The sequence below is a fragment of the Camelus dromedarius genome, chromosome 9 (assembly GCF_036321535.1).
Source record: "Camelus dromedarius isolate mCamDro1 chromosome 9, mCamDro1.pat, whole genome shotgun sequence".
NCBI lineage: Eukaryota > Metazoa > Chordata > Mammalia > Artiodactyla > Camelidae > Camelus > Camelus dromedarius.
In genome coordinates, this window is record NC_087444.1 from 36240636 (window position 1) to 36263366 (window position 22731).

The window sequence follows — 22731 nt, forward strand, 5'->3', positions numbered from 1 at the left end:
ACACACACACACACACCCCCTACTACTACCTTTGGATTAGAGTTAGGCCTCTCCAGAAATCCCAAGGACACTGGATTCCACACCAACCTACCTATGAAGGACCCAGAACCTGTCAGAGGAAGACGAGCACCTTCCTGATCCCACCCTCAGCAGGGCTTTCTCCCTTCCCCAGTTCCTGTGCCCCAGGAATCAGGAATTCAGATCCCCCACTCCTACCTCATCTTCCGGAGAAAGGAATCTAGTAGGTCATTTGATCCCCACCCAAGAGTCAGTCCTTTAAGGTCACAGAGATGATTTCCAGGGATAAGAACGGGATCAGCACGTCATCTTCCCAGAAGCTTCTCATCTAGTCAACAACAATGGACGTGCTGGAACCTTGCCTCATGGAGCTCAGAGCAAGGGAGCCGCAGGCACTCAAGAGTGAGTACTTCTCAGGGAAAACACCAATCTCCACAAGCCCCACCCAAAACTCCTGCCTCACCTGTCCCACTCCCCCTCCAGAGTTAGGCCTGAACCCAAGAGGAAAAAGCTCCCCTGCAGCACTAATAAGCCTTCCCCCACTCCCAGAAGAGTTGGGTGGGCCTACCCTGCTTATTAAGAGGCCTGGCTTTAAGGCAGCACCACTTTTCCTTTCACTCCTGGCACCAAGCCATGCAGGTTACTCTACACAGGCATGTGCGAAAATACTTCTTTTCACGTGTCTGTCAGGTGAGCCCAGGCACGCGTGAAAATAAAATCAGGAAACAGCTAAAGAGCCTGTATTGGCGCATAGGGGTCAGGTGCAGGCTGTTCATTGATCAGTGAGTGCTTTCATGTGCGTGATGGGCACATGTTTGCAAACTCACTTGTTTTTCTCTTGTTAATCTGTTTTTTTGCCAGTCTAATTGACAAGGCCTCAGCCAGAGAATATAAAATAGGTAGAGGAAAAGCCTTTTTCCCCTTACATTCCTTTAAAAGAAAAAAAGAGCAGGTGCAGAGACTTAGGTTGCCCTTTTCCACTCAACTCAACGAGGAAGCAAGCAGGAACTTGGCCCCAGTGGCTACTCTAGCCTCCACCTGTTCATCAGACCCTAGCTGGTGGGGAGGGGGGATCAGGCTACCAGGTATTCTTTTTGGACTTCTGACACTAGATGTGTGGGTTTTCTATATATCAAACAGTTCTGCAACAGCCAGCAGATCTGGTGTCTGCTACAAATTAATCAATTCTAATATTATCTACCTGGAGATGATAGCAACAGATTCCCCAGGTTAAGGGCTCAATTCTTTAAAAAAGCCGCCCCCGCCCCCGCCCACTCCCCACTTAAGATGCCAGTCACAAGGCCAGGTTGTTCCTGTGCTACTGACCAGCTGGCTATAAATCAGATGTTCCCACTACCCCCTCCTTGGGTTTAATTAATTTGCTAGAGCTGCTGATAGAACTCAGGAAAACAGTTGACTTACTAGATTACCTGTTTATTATAAAGGATATAACTCAGGAACAGCCAGATGGAAGAGACGCAGAGGGCAAGGTAGGGGGAAGGGGCCAGAACTTCCATGCCCTCTCTGGGTGCACTCTCCCAGCCACCTCCACATGTCCACCAACCTGAAAGCTCTCAAAATCCATTTTTTTGAGTTTCATATGGAGGCTTCATCACAAATGCATAAATAACTGAATAAATCATTGCCCCTGGTGATTGGTTCAACCTCCAGCCCCATCTCCCCTCCCAGGAGGTCAGGCCTGGACTGAAAATTCCAACCCTCTAATCACTGGCTTGGTCCCCCTGGCAAGCAGCACCCTATCCTTAAGAGGATCTAGATGCTTTGCAAAAATCGCCTCATTAAAATCAACTCAGGTGTGTTGAAAGGAGCTTGTTACATAAATAACAAAAGACATTCATTTTACCTTTATTGATATGGAGATATTTCAGGAACTGGGAACAAAATTAATACAACAAAAGATGACTCTACGGCTCGGCTCTTATTAGACAATTACAGGAGCTGTGTGACAGGGACAGTGGACAAAGACCAAATATATATTTAATCACAATATCACAGGGAGGGAAAAGAGGTAAGCTCATTTCGCTGGAAATTAAAAACAGTATAGGTCTTTTTCACTCCCTCATCTTCGGAGACGGCCCGCACTCTGTCTATGGAGTGTGTACCTACTTTTACTTTAACCTGAGCACATAACCCTCACACCTCGTGGCCTTTCTCTTGCCTTTTAAAATAGCCTATACTATGTATCTCTCTAAATAAATCTACCTTTACTCAAAAAAAAAAAAGTATAACATAAAATTTCCCTCACTTTTAACTTCCACTTAAGATGTAGAAAGCTGGAAAAAGTGTCCCTCCCACTCCAATGACAAGAAAAAGTCAGACAATCTACAAAACTTAACTTTTTTTTTTTAATTAAGTGAACAGCTGCTTTATTGCTCAGAAGGGGAAAAGGAAGGAAAGTGCTCAAGCAGGGAGAAGGGAAGAAAAAGCACTCAAGCTGGGAGCCGTCAGCCAAGATGGCAGGTACCAACAGCTCCCTTGAAGTCATTAAAGAGCTGAGGTTACAGGCCAACCAACCAGACAAATTTAAGGAAAAACAGGTATCTCCAAAAGAGATGCAAGTTCTAGCTTACCTGCAGTGGAGGGACAACAATGGAACCGCCATACAGGCAGGTAAGAAGAATTCAGGTACAACTTTTAATTAATTACTAAAGGTCAAGTGTGGGTTAGCAAGAGCCACAGACACTCAGAGGTTCTCCTCCAGTGAGACTTCAGTGGGTGTTCACAAGAATTACGAGGCCAGAGAAAGCCTCTGAGTAGTGCTGGCCTTAAGGAGGAAAGCAGTCACTGCTCTGGGAAAAGTACAAAGGTCCACCTGCTCCCTCTCTAAGGAATAAAAATCTTAAGCCCCTGGGAAAAGGGCAAATTCTATCACCCTCAAGGCAGCAGGGGACAGGCCAAAAAAAAAAAAAAAAAAAAAAAACCCTCTACACCTGCAAGGAGGGGCAGGAAATTCTGGTCCAGACCATCAGAGGTGGCAGGACCACCCAGAAAGATCCACCCACCCAGATCCAAGGAAACACGGCCTGCCTAAGACTGAGGTTGAACCAAGACAACAGAGAACCCCTCCATTCCTCACCACCAGGTTAGCAAGCACCCAGCAACAAAGCTGTGGGAGACTATGCACTGAAGCATATGTCCACAAAGAAGACCTAAAGCCCAGGGTTTACCCTTCAACAATCCAACCCTAAGGGCAAGGAAACACCAGAGGAATTTGAAACCACTGGTGCACCTACAGTAACCATAGCAACAAGAAAACACAAATGGTGGGGAGGGTATAGCTCAAGTGGTAGACCTCATGCTTATCATGCATGAGGTCCTGGGTTCAATTCCCAGTACCTCCTCCAAAAATAAGTAAAATAAACCTAATTACCTCGCCCCTACCAAAAAAAAAAAAAAAAAAAAACCCAAATCCAACTCATCTCCTAAAAAACTTCCACATTAACAGGCTAGCAAAAGAAGAGGTGCACCCATTTCCCAGAATAAAGACAATGTACCTCGGTCTCTACTATTCCCTGTATTACATCTGGCAATCAATAACAAATCACAAGCAATACAAAAAAGCAAGAACAACAATTAATACCACATGATATCATTTATATGTGGAATGTTTGAAAAAAAAAGACAAACGAACTTATTTACAAAACAGAAACAGACTCACAGACATAGAAAACAAACTTACGGTCATCAGGTGGGGAAGGGACTGGGAAGGGATAAATTGGGAGTTCGAGATTTGCAGATACTAATATATATAAAATAGATAAACAAGTTTATACTATATAGCACAGGAAACCATATTCAATATCTTGTAGTAATCTATGGTGAAGAAGAATATGAGAACAAATGTATGTATGTTCCTGTGTGACTGAAGTATTGTGCTGTACACCAGAAATTGACACAACATTGTAAACTGACTATACTTCAATAAAAATATATTTTAAAAAAAGAGGCAACTTAATCATCGACTTAGCGATGATCCAGATTTGGAACTATCAGGGAATTTAAAATAACTATGATTAATCACATTAAAGACTGATGAAAAAGTCGGACAGCACACAGGAACAGATATGGAATTTCAGCAGAGAAATGAAAACCATGAGTCAAAATGTGAAAAAAAATAGAACAGAGCATCTAAGAGTTGTAGAACAATATCAAATGGTCTAAGGTAAATATTAAAAAATGTATTTTTTGCTTACTTTTAATTGCTTTAAAATATTACAAACTGTCTAAAGCAAAAATAGTAGCAAAGCATTGTTAACTTATTGCATATATAAAAATAAAATGTGTGACAACAATAGCAAAGATAGGAAAGAAGAGTTGGAAGCTATACTGTGGTAAGGTTCTTATGTGTGAAAACGATGTGATATTAAAGGTAGACTGTGATTAACTAAAGATGTATACTGTGAAACTAGGGCAACCACTAAAAAAAATTAAAAGAGGTATAAATAATAAGCTAACAGAGGAGATAAAACATCATAAAAAATACTCAATTCAAAAATAGGCAGAAAAAGGAGCAAAGAACATATGAAACAAACAGAAAATAGAAAACAACTAGCAAAGTGGCAGATTCTAATCCAACCATATCAATAACATGAAATGTAAGTGATCTATACACAACAATTAAAAGATAGACATTGTTCAATCAGATAAAAATGCAAAACTCAACATATAATCTACAAGAAACCCACTTGAAATATAAAGACATAAATAGGTTACAGGTAAAAAGATGGTTAAAAAGCCACATAAACAATATTCAAAAGAAAGGGGGAGTAACTTAATATCAGACAAGAGACTTCATAATAATAAGTATTGCTAGGGATAAAAATGGACATTATATGTTGATAAAGAGGTCAATTCACCAAAAAGATAATTCTAAATGTGTACTTTCACCAACAGCATAGCATCAAAACACATGAAGCAAAAACGGATAGGTCTGAAAGGAAAAACAGTCAAATCCACAACTGTAGCTGACTCCAACACACCTCTCAGTCATCAATAGAACAAGTAGACATAAAATCACAAGGATCTAGAAGCTCTGAAAATGGAATGTCCCAACACAGTTCTTATCTAAGTAATTATGTGAATTTCAAGGAAAAAAAAATTGTCACCTACAAGAGGACCTACCTCCATGCAGGAAGTTGGGGGCAGATCAGCGTTGGGAGACAGCATTCCAACAGGGAAAAACGCTGCTTTGGCTCCTCTAGTTTCACAATAGAATATCAACCTTACTATCTGCTGGGTTGTTGGTATTAGAGCACATTTAGAAACCCTCCTTCAAGTGCTGCCTGAGGTCTTTGGGATCAATTCCAACCTTCTTAGCAGGGCCTTATCATTAGATCCCCTGCTGCATATAGTCCCACCCATGGTCCAGTCACACTGAATTTCTTGCAGTTTGCAGAACCTGGAGCAGTCCAAGGTTTCCACAGCCCATCAGACAAATACATCATTGCTCATGCTGCTTCTAACAACTTTTATCTTTTCTTCAACATCCTGGCTGCCATCATTCTCCAAATACCCCCTTGTGTCCCTCTGTGCGTGTCTCAGTCTCTCTCTCTCTATAACACACTGTCTCTAAAATCATTGTTGAAGACAATTTCCAATAAACAATTCTGCGTACCCTATAAGTTCCTATCTTGAAAAACTAGTGTTAAACCCCACTTGTGAGGACACAATGCAGCTTCCAAATAGGTTTTCACCCTATTTTCCAAACTCCTGCAGCAGATAATAAAGGAATTCACCAGACCACTAAAATCTCCTCATGAAAATTTCACCATGAAACTATCACATGCAATTTTCAAGGAAAAAAAAAAAAGGCTCTTTCAAAGTTCAATTATAAAGAATATTTTTACAATCCAGATTTTAAAACTTTTATAATTGATGACTATGGAAGAAAAATTCTCTTGAGAAATACACCAAAAATCTTATCTGTGGTGAAAACACAGAGGATTTTTTTCTTTTTTATACTTTGAGTTTTATAAAATTTCCACAGTGAATATGCATTAATTTTTAATGCTTAAACTTCATATATATATTTATTTATTGTACTTCTATCAAATAACAAAAACTATGTCACTCTTTACATTTGTCTTTTCACCTAGGATACCAGGAAATTCAAGATCAAATTCAGCTCCCAATCATACCCTCATTTTTCAACAGTAGTAGTCTTTTCTGTCACTTTAGTTTCCTTTCTTCTTAACAACCTCATTGCAAGTATCTTTAATTATAAACCACCACAATTACTCTTTAGAAAGAGATAAAATATAATAAATATATAATTTATATAATATAGTGTTACATAATTATTAATTACATGTGAGCCAATCTCTTTACTAGTATCATGTTCATACTGTACACAAATAACTAACTAAAACTCTTTAGAAATTGCAAAGATCCAAGAAAGCAAACAAAGAACAGAGCAATAATATTCACCTGAGCGGAAATGCATAAACATCACACTTTCATAAGCCACCCCATCGTAAATGGTCGGGTACAGAGAAGAAAATGAAGTATCCACAGCCAGGCCTAATTCCACTTCTCCGTCTTGGCCAGTTAATCTCTGCAACAAAGAGTGAGAGGCAACTTATCAAAAAATGAACCTACTAATCGGAAGGATGATATTTCCTTTTGTCAAATCTAATTTTTCCATGCCCGGCAGGGGTAGCACTCAATTACTGAGAAGTTCCATCACACCCACAGTGTAACTGAACATGTGTCAGAGAACTAGCCTGGTCATTTCAGATCATGCACATCTTGACAGCTGCTGCTCCCAGAGTCCCACATCCCATGAGCACCATTTGCCACTTGCGTCACTTTTAATAGAAAAGTATCCACACATCCTGGAGACTACAGCAGGAAGCACAGAGTGCAGAGGTCAGGAAATTTCCTGTACCAAGAAGTGCCAGGGAGATCGGTCACATAATTGGTATTTACTTTTGATCTGTAATAAAAATATGTCCACAGCCAGACAGGGAAGAAGGAAGACAGGAGAAAAATCAGGCTTATGGTTTTCCAACATGTTTGTCAGGAAACAAAAATCAAATGTAAGCACTTGGATGACAATCTGAGACCAAAGCTGGGAAACAAAAAAAGCACACAGCAGGACCTTAGCAAAGTCGGCAGCCTGGGCCGTTTCTTCAGGGGCCTCCCAGGAGGCAAAAGAAAGTTGAAAATGATCTCAGAAAGCACTCACAGGATTTCAAAAGTCTGCTCCTCCCAGATCTTCAAATCAGGGAGCAGCTCTCAGAGATAAGCACCAGATGGCTGAGTATTCTGAGAGCACAGGCGCTAGATTCGCTGGCAGTGCTTTTTTTCCCCCATCAAGGGCAGAAACTGAATTCTTTTCACCAAGCACACAGTCCAGTGCACACAAGAGGTACTCAAAAACAAATGTTAAATTTAATATCGATTCCTGCCTACAACTGACCATAACACACGTGGTGCCCAGCCTGTCTGCTCATTGCTTAGTGAAGAATTCTCAGAATGTTTCACCAGTATCTTTCCACTTACGGCAGGAGGCGATCAAACAAGATGACAGGATATGAAGACACTAAAAAGAATCTTAATAGCAGGAGCACACCATCCTCTCCCTCCAACAGGCCAGACTTCCAGCCCAGCACAAGACAGTCTCCCCAAGGGCCCAAGCTCTGCTCCTGTTCACACATATTCAGTCTTGAACCCTCGGTCTTTCTCTCTTTCAGAGTTTTACACGCAGCACAGGTTCTTTCTCACCAACAGACTCACATTGGAGTACCTCACACAGTCTCTCTCGCGTTCAGTGTCGCACTCAGGGCCACTCTGACCGCGGTCTCTCTCACACCCACGGACTCTCACAACCTCCCTCTGAGTCTCTCACTCCTGGAGGCCCCTCACGCTCATGGGCCCTCTCGCGCGCACAGCGTCCCTCTCGGGCACGCTCTCACCAGCAGCGTCTCTCACGTGGCCGTAGCCGCGGCCCGCACGCCCCGCACGCCCCGCATCCCGCGCTCGGCTGCAGTGCTGCTGCCCCTGTCCCGCTCCCCCGGCGCGGGCCCTGGTCCCCCGCCTCCGGCCCCGCGCCCCGGTGCTCCCGCCCGCGGCCCGTTACCTAGTGGTGGCCCAACGCCTCCAGGATGCTCCGTCGCGCTGCCGCTGCCGCTGCCCCCGCCGCGACCGCTCAGGCCCCGCCCCCTCCACGTCACCGACCGCCGGATCGCGACAGCGCGCGCCGCGTCGGGACAGGGCGCGCGGCCCCGCGGAGAGCCCGCGGGCGGCCGCCCTTCCGGGCCCCAGGGGGCCGCCCCGGCCTCTGCAGTCTCGACGGCCGGGCTCCGACGCCCACGTGTGCGGGGACAGCCTATACGCGCGCTTGGCGGCTAGCTCCCAAGGGGCCGCGACCTGGGCCCAGCCACCTCGCAGATTGGATGGCTGCTCCCCAACCCTGCAGTCTCGGGGCCTCCGAGGGAGGGGACGCTACCGCGGGGACCTCTAAATGCCCCCCCCCAATTCGTTTCCTCTGTGGCCCTTGGCCTGGGCCGCACACCCAGGGGAAACACATACATCTCAAAGAAAGAGCTCTAAAAAGCTTCCATATCCGTTTCACAGCCAACCCTCTGCCTAGAGACCCGAGAAAGACACAGACTCAGGACTCATCATCTCCGTTAGCTCAGGCCACCACACAAGCATTGAGGCCCCACAGACACAGGGACACTGTGGGGCTTCCAAAGCCAACTCCAGGCCTTCCTGGGGCTCAGGCTTGAGGAAGTTTTTCCGTCCTCATTCTGCCTGACCCATCCTGATGGAGCTACACCCTCCTTTCCTCTTCCTCTGGTTGTTCCTCCTCCATCTCCTTCTAGGAGTCCCCCTCTGCAACTCTTGAGACTCTGTGTAGGGCCTCCTGAACTCATTGGCAGCTGACCCATACCCTTTAGCTTCCTGTCCACACCTCAAGCCATGATTCTCTCCTGGGCCGTGGAGTAATTTCTCCCAGACATGTGTTCACTAAATCACACACAAAACCCTTCTCCCTGCCGCCCAGTGACTCAGCCAGAGATGGGCAGCACCCTTGACCCTTCCTCCTCCTGTCCACCCCCTAGGTCCTGCATCTCATGGCTTTCTTCTCCCCAGCTGTAATACCCTCCCAATCCCTGCTCCCTCTAACTCGTCCCCACAGGGTAGGAGGTCCCTCTAAAATACAGATTGAAATGACTTTGTATCTCCTCTGCCTCCATCCTCCACCCTATAGACCTGAGATGGTGATCCTTGAAGAGTCCTCACCAGTGCTGCCCTCTTTGTGCTGCTTGGAATATCTTCCCTAACTGTGAATGAGAGTACAGGCATACCTTATGTCTTATTGCTCTTCCCTTTATTACATTTTTTTACAAATAGAAGGTTTATAGCAACTTGTGTTATCAGATGATGGTTAGCATTTTTTGGCAATAAAGTACTTTTTAAATTAAGGTACATTATTTTTAGACATAGTGCTATTGCACACATGATAGGCTACAGCATAGTGTAAACAACTTTTAGATTCACTGGGAAACAAAAAAATTCAGATGACTCACTTTACTGCAGTATTTGCTTTGTTGTGGTGGTCTGGAATCAAACTGGCAATATCTCTGAGGTATGTCTGCATGTATATACTTGGAGTCATTAGCGTCTAACGCTTTGCCCCTGGATCAGTTCCTCCTGCCTCCCTGGCCTGGCAGAGAAAGGGCTCTGGACACCTGTGTCACTCAATGGCAGCCAGGCCACTTGTCTTTGTAACAGCAGCATATATGACCTGCCAGCTCAGAGAACCTCTGGCTTCACTGTCTCACATCCAGTTATAGCAGCCTGCTGGCAGAAAACCCACCATGAACCAAGCACTGAATTAGATATTCTCAAATACCACCAATATTCCTCAGGACCACCCTGCACGGTATATTTATTCATCACTGTTCTTCAGATGAGCAGTCTGAGGCTCCGGGAGGTCAGGAGACTCCCCAGGCTACTTGGCTGGAGCTGGTAGAGCTAAGACTTGAACCTCAGTCTGCTGGTCCTGAGGCCTGATGGCTCCATGTCCTTTCACTGCAGCTGTAAAATCAAGAATGAAAGTAGGGCTGAAATGGGTCAAAGGTGAGAAGGTGGCTGCAAGGCCATCAATAAGGGTAGCATGAGTGGGTAGGTGTCAGGGCAGAGCTAAGAGTCAGGCTCATCAGGACCTAGGGAACCCAGGGATAAGGGTTCACTTCCTTTCACGCTGTCATCCTTTTTCCAAGGCCAGCGATGTGACTGGATCTATGTATTCCTAGGCAACTTCACCCTCTCTGGGCCACCCATTCTTCCAGGTTTGGCCAATAACTTGTGCAGTGAGTAGGTTTGGAGTGCCTTCTAGTGGCCCAGAGTGTATTGGCACCTGAAGCCCAGGCTGGCCAGGCTTCTGTGGAGGAGGCAGGAACTGGGGCTCCCATCACCCTCACTGGCCCCCAGCTCTGGGCTCTGCACCACAAAATTCAGTCCTGGATCCCATCCCTATGCATGCTTCCTGTCTTGGACTCTGTTTCTCCATTTATCCATCTCCATTTGGTCCCCAGTCTCAGTCCCTCTCTCTGCCCATCTTGGTCTCCCTCTGTCAGTCTCACTCTGTCCTCAAAAAGGGACAGATGGTGGGTACTGACAAAGCAAAGTAGAAGGGTGGCATCCTAAAAAGAACTCTGGGTTAAAAGGATGCTGAGACCTGCAAGCTGAAGGAGGACAGAAGGCTGGGAAGGGGAGTCCTGTGGGATTGTCCTTGGCCCCTAGCTCTGGGGTGGCATTTAGGGCCTGTTGACCAGATGGGAGAAGAGGGAGGGGGGAGCTTCACTCCAATGGGAATGTTTCAGGTCCTGGTTCTTAGTCCCAGGAGAGGAACTAGATTCCAGGAAAGGAGGCAGGAGGATGAAGCCCATAGAAGTACACAGGAGCCATGCTTTGGTGCTGAGAACCTATCAGGGTCCCAGGAAAGGTCAGGGTCTAGCCCCTGATTTCCTGCCTCTCTAGCCCCCTCACTCTTCTCATGCTTAGAGCAGAGGCTAAGCCAGAGGATTTTACAGCATCTGAAATACTTTTATTGCCAGAATTGAGGTACAGCCTGCTCAGAGCCCCATGTGGGGCCCACAACTCAAGAACAAAGGGAGAGACAGATGCTGGGTATGAATGCAACAGAGAAACCTTGTTTCCACTCCACAGAAACCTTGAAGGACAGCAGCACAGTCCAGCCTGACTGTGGCTTTGGAGCCCCACCCTAGAAGCTAGACCCAAGTCTTGGCCTATAGCCATTGCCCACTTGGAGACCACTGCCACCAAGGCAGATCCAGATTCTCCATCCCTGCTATGCACAGATCCATGCAGCACCTCTGGAGCAGAAAGAAAACCCCCAAGGGACCCCCAAGGCACCTGGCTCTCAGGGGCCTACTCAAGTTTCTGGGCTAGTCCCTGCTGACAAAACACCACTGAGCTGCCTGGTGGGGACAAGTGCTGGGCAGAGTAGGAAAGAGTCCTACCTCCTCTCAGCCCTGTGCCAGCCCACTTGAGCAGAGTGGGACTGTAGTGGTGGGTTACCAAGAAGGCAGCTCATGGCAGCTCGGAATGGCCCTGGCTGCTTCCTTGAGTTCTCTTTCTTCATGAATACCCAAAGGGCCATGGCACTGGGCCCTGCTCTCCTGCTTGAACCACAGTCCCAGGGCGAAGGGAGCCAGCATCAGTCTTGTGGGCAACAGCCCAATGAAGGAGATCAGGGCTCCTGGGACACAGCCCCCAGAACCAGGGACCACCTGCTGCCCAATCTGAGCTAGGCTGTTCTAAGAGGTAAAGGAGGTAGGAGTGAATGCCCCAGGGCCTGGAATCCATGGAGAACACAACAACCCACCCCTGCCTGCAGGGGGAACTGGGCTGCCCCTAGAAAGCCATAGTCAGCCTATCTGAGCAGCTAGGCCACGAGGAAGCCAATAGCTCCAGTCACCCATGGCCAGCAGCAGGCTGACCTGTGGCCAGTGTGTGAGAAGGTTCACCCTAGGGACAACAAGCCCATCTTAGGGGCCACAGTTCAGTAATACCCCTCATAGGAAGGTTGAGGAGCCAGGGCCTGGTGAGCAAGTGTGAAAAGGCCACAGGGGTAGGAGGAACATATGGCCCTAGAGCTGGGGATTGGGGCTAGGTGCCAGCCAATCCACCTGCAGAGCCAGTCCTGAGGTCACAATTCCACCATCAGCAGCATTCTTTCTATCAAGGGTCCCTCAAGTAAGTCCAGACTACTTCTATCTTCCTCACTCGCAGAGAGGAAGGATAAGAAATAGCATGTCCCCGTGGCAGGCGTTTCACCACCCAAGATCCAAGGCCTTAGACGGTCAGTCATAAACTGCTAAACTCACGGGCCATGGTAGCCCCGCAAGCCAAGAGAGCAGCGGTGGCCGAGCCATCCCACAGCCCCACCTGGCACAGAAATCAGGGCTCAAAGAGCACGCGTTTCAGATAGGCCAGGGTAGTGGCGTTGGCCAGCATTGCAATGTGCTCACTGCCTGGCAGTGCCTGAAATGACACTTCGTGCTCCTGGCGACTGTGCCAGGCCTGGCACTGGAGGGCACTCTGCAAGTTCACAGTGCCATCACCATCACCAAAGCAGATTTTAGGGTCACGGTCCGGGAAGCTCTCATAGTAGAAGGAGTCTGGCGTGGGGACACCAGTGCCATAGAGGCAGTGCAGCCGCACGCCAGGTGGCACCATGGCTTCAACCAGCCCCTCTGTGTCCTGTCGCATGAGCCAGCCGTCTTCGAAGCTGATGTCCTGGAAGAACCTGTGATAGTCCTGCAGCGTATAGTTGGCTGTGGGTGTGCGCACGAAGACCTTTTCAGATGACCAGGTAGAGTTGTAGGGCAGCAGCCAGCTGGTGGAGACGGCAGACCGCTGCTGCTCCCGGATCTTCAGGCGCCCAATGACTGGGATCCGGTTATTGTCTCCTGCAAGGGGAGGGCTCCCGTCAGTCTGTGCTCGGGAATGAATGCAAGCTGGCAAGGCAGCATATTCCCCTGCCAGACCCCAGCCAGCACCCCAGCATCTCTCCACTGTTAATGCCCTTACAGCTTCCCTGTTTCCCCGTATCTTTGCTCTATCTGGGAAGCACTCAACTAAGACTTGTTTTTTCCTTTTGCATTTTGTCACCAGGGATTTAAGCAACATATACCCACAGCGTGATTTATGATACCCTCCTCAGGGCACTTCTTACCCGGCCTGTGGGCACTGACCTTGTCAAAGGTGAATCAGCAGGTTGGCAGCCCAGAAAGGTCCTCTTAATCTTTTATTACATTGAGCTATGTAAACATTTTTCTCTTCCTAGGCTCAGACTTCTGGCCAGCCAGCCCTGGCCTCATCCCAGGCACTGACCTGGGCTGCCAGCCCTGCAGGAGACAGGGGAGGAGGGGAGGCTGCAGAAAGTGAGTCTTTCTCACAAAGGAATGCCAACAACATGAACATACCCACCAGCCTGTGAGACCTCTGGGGGATGAGCTGGAACTTGGGAACAGGGGCCCTCTGCCCTGCTCAGGACCCATAGCCAGCCATCACCCCATCTCTCTGACTGCAAGCCTTCAGCTCTGCTGGATGGGGCCTGGTTCTAAGACCCCTGAGGAAAGAGAATTCCCTAGCTAGGGGTTCATGACTACCATCCCTCCTGCCCCAACCCCACTCCAGGACTGCCAGGGCCAGACAGCAGCTTCCCGGAATCTGAGCCAAAGCTCTAAGGGGTTCATGGGGAAGCTCTGAAAGGGCCGAGACCTGAACTCCACCATGGCAACCTGTCTCAAACTCAGGGGATGCCCTTTCTGGTCTAGGCTGGACAGAGTGGGTGGCTGTGATGAGTCTTCACTATAACTAGATTCACTGTCCAGCCGATCCAGAGTCACTACTGGGAGAGGCACTGGGTCTGACCTGATCACAACGATCAGGTGACCAATAAGTAGGTCAGGCAGTGTTGGTGACTTAAGGAAGAAAGCTCATCAGACGCTTGGCACAGCCCTGGATCACAGCTCCTGAAGTGAAGGTCCTTGGGGTTCACACTCAGTCCTGGCAGAGGGAGGAAAGCCCTAAGGCTACAGCTGGCAGGTTCTAACAGCCGTGAAAAGGCAGATGGATTGGAGAGGAACAGGGAAGGAGGTGGCTTTCCCAACTACCAAGCAAGCAGGCCAGACAACTCTGCACCTGCTTCCTCCCTACGTTGCCCCCAGAGGCTCCCCACGGCCACAGAGGGAGGCGTAACTCATAAACAGGAAATCATAGCCCAAACTTCCTTCTCTGCGGCAAAGGTGGGGATGAAGAAGTGAGGATGGGGGTAAGGAGAAGGCTCCTTCAAAGAACTTTGAGTCAAACCAAATTAGGCCAGCTGGGCCCCTGCACACTGCGTGTGTGTACATTTGTGCACTGTATGACCGACAGTTATGCCACACCATGTACATGCTGTAAGAAACTTAACACAGATAACCAGGGACATCAAATGGAGAGGTGAATTTAGAAGTAGTGTTAGATTCTTCTTTGGAAAGAGATGTTTGGAAAAGACCCTGGAGAAGGAAGGGTCCTGCCCCAAGAGAAGAGACATGAGTGTGGCCCAGGAGGACATGGTAGAGAGAAAGAGAGGGCTCCATCCCCAACACCAGCCCCCGTCCCCCCACACTGGGCCAGGCAGGGTCTTACCTGAGGCCAGGACGCGCAGGGTCTTGGCCACGCCCCCCCAGGGCGCACCCAGTGCCACAAAGGCACGGATATACTTGTCCTTCCAGGCCTGCGGCTGCCGCTGCAGAAAGTAGAGCGTGTACATGTTGCCCATACTGTGGGCAACCAGCACCACGGGGCCCCCATACAGCTGGTGCATCTCCTCGATCATCTCGCGGAGGGCCAGGAAGTAGGGCCCATTTTCATCTGCAGGCCAGAGCCAGGCAGGGGTCAGGCAGGCAGGGTCCTGGGGTCTGAACCACGGCCTGTGTCTCAGGCCAGACCCAGGACTAGGTGGGTGGGGAGAGTGCTAAAATCCAAGTGGGAGGGGTCTGGTTCCTCCTCAGTTTCCATGAAGAGAGGAAACAAAGGAGCTCCTTTTCCCTTCCTCAGCCTCATTATCTTTCCCCAGGGCTCAGAGGCCCAGAAATCCTGGGGTGAGGGTGGGGGGAGGACCAGACAGATAGACCAGGGGTGGTAGCTGTGACTTTTGGGCTAGATGCCAGAGATTCAATTGGGAGTAGGGGAAAGCCCGGGGCCTGTGGTTGTGATCTCCTCGTCCCCACCTCCCAAGACCTCAGGGAGGAAATGAGGGCAACCACTTACTTGGAGCTCGGCGCCAGTCGTAGGGGGCCCCCCGGACATCCTCACCTCGTGTGTAGCCCCAGCCCACAAGGCTCTCCACCATGGTGTAGAAATAGGAACCTGTAGACAGAAATGCACAGGATTAGAGAGAGTACAGTCATCGTCGGCCACCCACACCACACCTGCCAAGGAGACTGTGACATCTACTTCAGACAGCTCTCCTGAGGCTTGTTATCATTATGGGGCTCTGTGCTCACACTGATCAGAGACAGTTTGCAGGCTACCCCTTCAAACAAGAGGGATCTTCCCACTCTAGGAGTCCATCGGAACCTCTATCCCCCTTCCTGGAGGGCACGAGGAAGGACTACATACCCACGCTGCTTTTGCTGGGGTCCAGGAACTCCAGTGAGAAGGTCTTCCCGAAGCCAGGGACACGCACATCCACACCATCAGGAAACTGGGTGGCACGGGAAGTCCTGTTGTAAATCAGCCTGTCAGGAGGGAATATTGAGCCAGTGACCCAGAGGTGACACTGAACTTGCTGTGTCCCAGTACTGCCCTGTATCCTGAGCCATATTGCCTTCCCGTTCTCAGATCTGGTCAGATCTATAGGGGAGAACAAAAAGTATCAGAGCAAGTTTATAAAAAACGGGGGAGGGTATAGCTTAGCATGCACAAGGTCCTGGGTCCAATCCCCAGTACCTCCAAATTTTAAAAAAATTATTAAAAAAAAAAGTTTGTAAAGCACAGATCAGAGTAACTACATCCAAATGAGGACTCCCACCAAGGCTCACAATATTCCCTTCTCCTCAGTGTCACCCACACCAGAATGAAGATCCAGTTGGGAGAGGGACGTGCCAGGTCTGGCTGTGCCATGAACATTGCACTTGACCCCAAAAGGGAGGCAGCCTAACTGTGCAGGCTCCCATCACCCCATCTCCATGAATCCAGCTCCTGTCACCCACCATAACACAACACAGGGCAAAGGAGATGGAGAATGCAACACACAACAGAGAAACCCCCACCTCTGGGCCTGAGCACCTGTGACTGCTATGTGAGGGGGTGGGCAAGGCCTATAGAAATGATGGGGACAGGGTGGTGGGAGATGGGAGGAAAGCCTTGTGCCTGGCTAGGAACCCTGCTCTGGCCTTCCCTTATACTAAGGAGGCAAATGTGCCCACGAAAACAGGCTAGACCTTCACTCCTCAGGCAATCCTCAGTGGTCCTGAGTCCCACCCACCCTTAAAGATCAGCCACAGAAAGCTGACAAGATACCCAGCACTGGCTCAAATAATAAATCCTGGGGACCCACTCTCTCCAGGGTAATCTACAGACCATCTCAATGGCCACTAAGCAAAGTTCTGGAAGCCAAAGCAGTCTGTGCTGGATGCAAGTCTAAGCAGGTCAGAGGACCAACGAAGACAGACAAGGCCCTCTTGGTATCAGCCTGCACCTCCAACTGGCAGTACCTGAGACCATGTCTCTGCTACAAAAATAGAAATGCAGATCAACAGCCCAGAAATAACCCTGATCGCACACAGAGGAAAGAGTCAACAAAATAGGCATCATAAACAAAGACAGGGTGCCTGGAGAACCAACTAGAACCAGCTAGTGTGCCTCCAGAGGAAAAAATCTTAATTTGTGAGACTCTATTCAGCTCAAATATTTATTGAACACTAATTGTGTTTCTGGCCCTACAGCTATAAAGATAAAAGAGATACAGTCCCTGCCTTCAAGGAGCTCAGTGTGGGAAGGAACCTTAGCTCTGGGTCACACAACTCTGGGTTCAAATCTTAGTTCCGCTACTTATTAGCAGAGTGACCCTAAGCAATTTTGTCACCTTTTTGAGCTTCCAGATTTCCTCATCTGTAAAACAGGTTTAAAAACAGCACTTATTTCACAGGGTTGCTGTAAGCCTAAATGTAAGAAAGTATGTAAAATGTATAGTGTCCAGGGGGAGGGTATAGCTCAAGTGGTAGAGCACATGCTTAGCATGCACAAGGTCCTCAGTTCAATCCCCAGTGCCTCCTCTATAAATCAATCTATCAGTCAATCTAAGGACCTCCCTCCCCCCACCAAAAAAAAATAAAGCATAGTGTCTGTATTCAATAAGCAGTAATTCTGATTATATGATTATCTCATTACGGGGAAAACATCCTTTGGAAACAATGTTTGGCAGGCATGGAATGGGGGTTAGAGAAAACAGGCCGGGGGAAGAAGAGGTTAACAGCTCTGGGGAGTGGCAGGGAGACTTCATGAAGAGTGAGTGGGAGGGGATTTTTCAGGCAAAGGTACAGAGGTAGATTCCAGGCTGAAAGAACAGCATGTGCAAAGCTGGAAACTTGGCATATCCCAGGAAGCACAAGCAGCTGGAGGGGCAGGTGTGGCCAAGTCAGAGGCAAGGGAAGGGGTGGAGGCCACAGTGAGGCTAACCACATATAGGGAATGAGCACATAGAGGGGAATGAGCACATAGAGGGCATGCGGCACTGGGACATGAGCAGCAGAAAAGGGAAGAAAGTTCTCTCTGGGAGAGTACAGAGGTGGTGCCAACCAGACTGAAGAAATGGGAAGGGAGAGAGGTCAGCGACTTCCAGGTCTCTTGAGTTGCAGATGACATGGAAATGGGCTCTGGAGGCCTCTTTAGGCTGGGTCAGTGAGCGGCACCCCCACCTGATGTTGTCAATCCAGCAGTCAATGATGACAGGAAGCAGCAGTTCGAGGTTCAGCCAGAGTGTGAAGTAGCTGTCCGTCCTCTTGGAGCAGAGGTAATGCACGACTGTTGGCTTGTCCAGCTTTGCCTCCAGCTGGTTGCCCAAATCACCGGGCACTGCAGGGGGACACAGAGCATGTATGAGGCCCTGGGCCTGCAAGGCTGGAGACCCAGAGGCCTTCTACACAGAGCTGTCCCGGGCCGTGGAGTAGGCAGAGTCTTGTATACCCTGAAAGAAGCATCAGGAAACAGGATGGAGTAGTGGGCCACTGAACCAGCCAAAACTGACTCCACAGAAGGCAATCTGGGACAGGCTTGTGAAGGGGGACAATGAACAGAAACACATTTGAGAGAAGCTCATACTGGCACCTACTGGCCTACAGAGGTCCCCAGGCCTGGCTCAAAGCCAGAGCCTGTGGGCTGCTAAACCTTGCTAAAAGTTTCAGAGGGCAGATCATCTGGAGGGCCCTAGCATCCTCGCACATCTGGACGCTGTGCTGGCTATCCTGAAGCAACATGCCATTCCAGCCACAGCCCAGCAGGGGTGGGTGTGACCAGACCCCAAGGATGACGTCTCTCTACCTGAGCTGGTCTATTCGGTCCATAGAGCCCTGGGGCCCTAGTGACACTTCCCCCATTTCTTCACTACCCAACATTCATGGCCCCTCACAGTCTATTTACTCTCAGTGACCTTTTAGGCCTCACTTGCTCCCACCTGCCATGCTCTTAACACTTTCCAAACATATCCCCATTTAGGATCCATGATCACTAAGTGGACACCAAGCTCAGCTCTCCTGGGCAACTGGGCTCCAGCTGTGAACCCAGCCCTGCAGAGGGCTCACCCTACCTGTGCACCACCCCACAGGGTCCTCAGGGCAGCCACAGGAGGCAGGTGTGGCAACTGCAGAAGTGGGGAGTACTTCTGGATGACATGCCTGTGGACTAGGCAGGGCAGTGTAGAGACCCTGGTCACCAAAGAGGAAGCAGATGAAAGAGGAAGTCACCAGATCTGCTTTGCCTGAATGTCCTTCGCCCTGGCCAGGCTGTGGCCTCTAAAAATAGCAGTGGTCACTTCCTGAGCCCCTTTGTGCATAGAATTAAGACAAGAGCCAGCCACGTGCTTTTCACCTCAAATAACACTGGGAGAGAATAGCCTCATTATGGCTACTTTACAGATAAGGAGACTGAGGCTGGAAGAGGTAGAAATGGCTTGCTACAGTCCCTTCCCACTTCCCAGGGTCTTCTTCTGTATCTCTTCTCTGGCCTCTGCTTCTTCTACCACCAATGTGGGTCCCACCCATAGGGACCAGTCACCATTGGATGCTGATCCTCTGATAGCCAAGGCCAGGTCCCTGCTCTGTGCCCAGCAGCAGTGTGTCTGCAGCCCATCATGGGCTTTCCCAGGATAATGCCAACAGCCTCATTCTCTGAGAAGCTGGGCAGGTTAGGATTTCAGTTGCTCTGTGCCCCTAGGTGATTCCTGAGGCTTCTCTTCTGTGATCTAGGATGATCAAAAGTGGAATGAATTAAGGGGTGCAGTTAGTACCAATCCAGGTGAAAAGGCCTGGGACCAGTCCAGTCAGGGACCACATACTTCCCAATACCACACCCTTCATACTCACAACTCTTTAGGCCCACACATGCCTCCCTGCAGGCTTCCAGGATAAAGTCCAGATGACCCAAACAGTCACGAGATCAGCACAATCCACTCCTTCCCCCACTCCATTCCACACAGCCTGAACTGCTTAGCTCCCTCCCTCTGATATGTAGTTCCCTCTGCCTGGAACTCTTTCCTGGCCTCAGCTCCAGCTGCATACTTCAGGAAGCCTTCCCTAACTGGGTGGTGGATTCTCTGTGCTTGCCCAGCATAGACTTCACCTCTGGGTGTCATCCTGCAAGCTTGGGGAGGAAAGCCAGGGCCAAATCTGCCCAAATCCCATGGGGAACCTGGGCCCAGCATACCCCAGAGCATGGACTGGCCCAGAGCTCCTGGTGGAGGACCTCCTGGGACCACACTGCCTGCCAACTCTACCCTTCTGTGATCTGCATCATTCCCATTAAAATATTCCCAGCAGGTAGAGCATGGAGTGTCATGCTGCAGCAGAAGGTAATGTATACCTCAGCATGCCTCTGCCTTCAGGAATCCTAGCTGACCAACAAAGTAGTTCAGGGCGGCAGTGGTGGGGTGGGGGTGGGGGGGTGAGTGACAGCGTGAACTAGGCATTCAAGGCCCCCAGGACAGAGGTCTTATCCTTGCCCACCGCCAACACAACAAAATACTGTGACTCCTGTACAATTGCCAGAGTCAGGACTAAGGAGGTAGGCAGGGGAGGTCACCTCGCCCCAACATAGCATAGTTCAAGTAGGTCTGGCAGGTTAAGGGTGAAGTCTGACATCTGTTCATAACCACTGTCTCAACCTCTCTCTGTTTATAGCCATCCTAAGATTCTCTTGGGCCTCCTTCCTCAGGCCCAATCCCACCCATGGATAAGTTAGGGGGGAGACTTGGTGGCAGGCTAGGAGAGCAGCAATCTTTTCCCCAAAGAGCTTCCTTTCAGTAATGCCCTCTGAAACGTGTAGGGGCTGGAAGGGTGGAGGGAGACAGCTTCCTAGCCAAGCCCAAGTCAACGCTGAGTCCCCTGAGAGCCAACTCCAAGGCCACCCTACCTCCTACCAGACCTCGGTCTTTCCAGCTAAAAAATGCGGATCCGGCGAGGCAAGGCTTGGGACTGACATGAACAGGCGGACCGATGCACAAACGAACGGTAACCCTCCCATTTACCCCCATATTCTACTGGAGAAGACGGCAAGAGGTTGACCACACCCGCGCCCAGCATAGCGAAAAGTGGACAGACTGACTCAGGTGACGAGACAGTCATACGCTCCTGCATCCCGTGCTTGGAGCAGATGCATAACTAACTGGAAGACAGCCCCGCCCGCAACCCACCAAGCTGCACGCACGAGCGAACGGACCCACGACTGGACGCGCGCCTCACCCAGTACCACCGGTGGGGGACGTCCGGCCGGGAGCGCCGGGTCTGCGAGCATCAGGAGGAACAGGAGGCCACTCGGGAGCAGTGCGGCGCGGTAGGGGCAGAGGCGGAGGCCCATGGCAGCGACCGCAGCTCCAGGTCTGAGGTGCAGATTCAGCTCCCCGGGCCCGCGCCTAGGCCGGAGCAGCGGCGACGCGCTTAACCCCGCCGCTCGCAGACTTCCACAGCGGTCAGGCCAATCAGGGTCTGCCTCCTGCAAACGGCCTGCCAATAGAGACTCGCCGCTGGGGAGTCCCTCCCAGTCGGAGCTCACCGCCCCGCCCCTGCCCATCCCTGGCCAACTCCATTAACCGCGTTGCACGCCGAGCGCATCGATCCACTGAGGTTCAGCCTGGTTTCCACGATCTCAGCTCATTGGACCCAGTCCACCGCTGCTGGGTACCCAGGACAGCCCTTGGCACCCTAAATCCACGCCGCGCAGCCCTCATCCTCGATTCCTGGCTCCTCCCTGACCAGGGATCTAGAATGCCCCGGACCGACTGGTAATTCAGGGTCCAGTGCTCACCGTTGCTGAGCGTCCCCGGTCAAAACAAGGAGAATAAGGGGGGTTGGGGGTATAGCTCAGTGGTAAAGTGCGTGTTTTGCATGTGCGAGGTGCTGGGTTCAATATCCAGTACCTCCATTAAATTTAAAAAATTATAATTAATAAACAAACAAAAAACCAAGAATAAGGAGAGAAGCCAGTCCCGGGCAGTTCTTGAGCCTGAGGGGCCCAGGAGCTGACGAGGACCTTCGTGCAACTTTCAAACCGGTTCTTCGCACACTACCCTGAGGGCACCTGGGTTCAGGCAACCCTGGCCCAGGGACCCCCTGCCGTCTACCAGGGGCAGGGATGTGAGTAGGACGAGTAGAGACCAGGTCAGCGAGTTTCGCTTCCGAGTGAGAGTTCTGTCCGCCTGTTTCAGGGGCTTGCAGTGTGGAGTAACTCTAGACCCAGCAGTTCCCGCGCCTGAGAGTGGGCTTGAGCCTCGGCCCTGTGCCCGTTGGCGAGTTCCCCCGAAGAACGGGAGGGGTCTTGGGACTTCATGTCTCCCCTCCCCAAAATCCTACCCCACACAACCCTGGGATCCGGAGAGGACACAGACTCCCTGCACCAGGGATCAATTGAGAGCGAATAAAGTGGGCAAAGACTTGACAGCCAATAATATTTTGGTACCTTGCATCACTCAGGAACAGAGGGGCCAGCATGTTTGGAGACTGGAGGTCTTGATCCTTCACACACCTCCTCATGAAGACCAGACAACACCCTGATCATCCCTGGCTGGTCCCAAGACCAACATCCAAGAGCTTTATCCTGCCCCTTCCCTCACTCCCTCCTTCCTTCCTTCCTCTTGGTCTATGGCTGACCCTTTCCAGCATCTCTGGAGTCCCCCTCAATGAATCTACTCACGATCTTGGCTTGCCCCTCCTGTGTTCTTATAGTGAAAAACTTTGATGGTTGGGGTACCCTCCTCTCTTAAGGTCCAACTATCTCCCACCTCAGGCCCAGGCCCAAGGACCCCCTTCCAAAACCCCTCCTTCCTCACTACCATCCCAGGCCCCAGCAAGGGGGTGCTGAAGACCCATCTGGTGCAGGTCCTGTGTGAGTTACCATAGACACCTTTCTGCCAGGGCTAGGGACAGGCAAGAGTCTAGAGCCAAGGGTTAAGTG

At 50.0% G+C, this 22731-nt stretch overlaps 2 protein-coding genes and 1 non-coding gene across 8 annotated transcripts in view; 1 reads left to right on the plus strand and 2 right to left on the minus strand.

The window, feature by feature from the left end:
- The window catches only part of SLC7A6 (solute carrier family 7 member 6), a 29186-nt gene extending 20983 nt beyond the window's left edge, over positions 1-8203 (minus strand). For 2 of the 4 annotated variants that reach the window (XM_031458210.2, XM_031458208.2), the window contains exons 1-2: positions 8120-8203; positions 6466-6592 (exon numbers count right to left, since the gene is read on the minus strand). The gene's annotated coding sequence lies outside the window, so the exon portion shown is untranslated. Of the gene's footprint in view, positions 1-586; positions 871-1882; positions 1978-6465; positions 6593-8119 lie in introns of those variants that run through there. The other 2 variants (XM_064489031.1, XM_064489032.1) reach the window with 2 other exon arrangements.
- On the plus strand, positions 3307-3380 carry TRNAD-AUC (transfer RNA aspartic acid (anticodon AUC)). The gene has a single exon. It is a non-coding gene; the product is annotated as a tRNA-Asp (tRNA).
- Positions 8204-11076: 2873 nt separating the features above from the next.
- On the minus strand, positions 11077-21251 carry PLA2G15 (phospholipase A2 group XV). 3 transcript variants are annotated; one of them, XM_064489040.1, is made up of 6 exons: positions 21024-21251; positions 17988-18144; positions 15688-15791; positions 15337-15435; positions 14713-14937; positions 11077-12986 (listed from the first exon to the last, which is right to left on the minus strand). In XM_064489040.1, exons 1-6 carry the CDS (start codon positions 21136-21138, stop codon positions 12475-12477), a joined length of 1212 nt encoding a protein of 403 aa, XP_064345110.1. In that variant the 5' UTR covers positions 21139-21251; the 3' UTR covers positions 11077-12474. The 3 variants fall into 3 exon arrangements, with proteins under 3 accessions (XP_064345110.1, XP_010977549.1, XP_031314072.1); XM_010979247.3 differs by having other exon boundaries at positions 15688-15806; positions 21024-21250; XM_031458212.2 differs by having other exon boundaries at positions 12844-12986; positions 14713-14812; positions 15688-15806.
- Positions 21252-22731: the final 1480 nt, after the last annotated feature.

Excerpts from the sequence above, each read along its gene's own strand:
- PLA2G15 (XM_010979247.3), bottom strand. The coding sequence starts at position 21,138 with ATGGGCCTCCGCCTCTGCCCCTACCGCGCCGCACTGCTCCCGAGTGGC. Across the intron at positions 14,938-15,336 it reads CGACTGGCGCCGAGCTCCAA|ATGAAAATGGGCCCTACTTC; the intron begins GTAAGTGGTTGC and ends TCTGGCCTGCAG. Across the intron at positions 12,987-14,712 it reads CCTGCGCGTCCTGGCCTCAG|GAGACAATAACCGGATCCCA; the intron begins GTAAGACCCTGC and ends CTCCCCTTGCAG.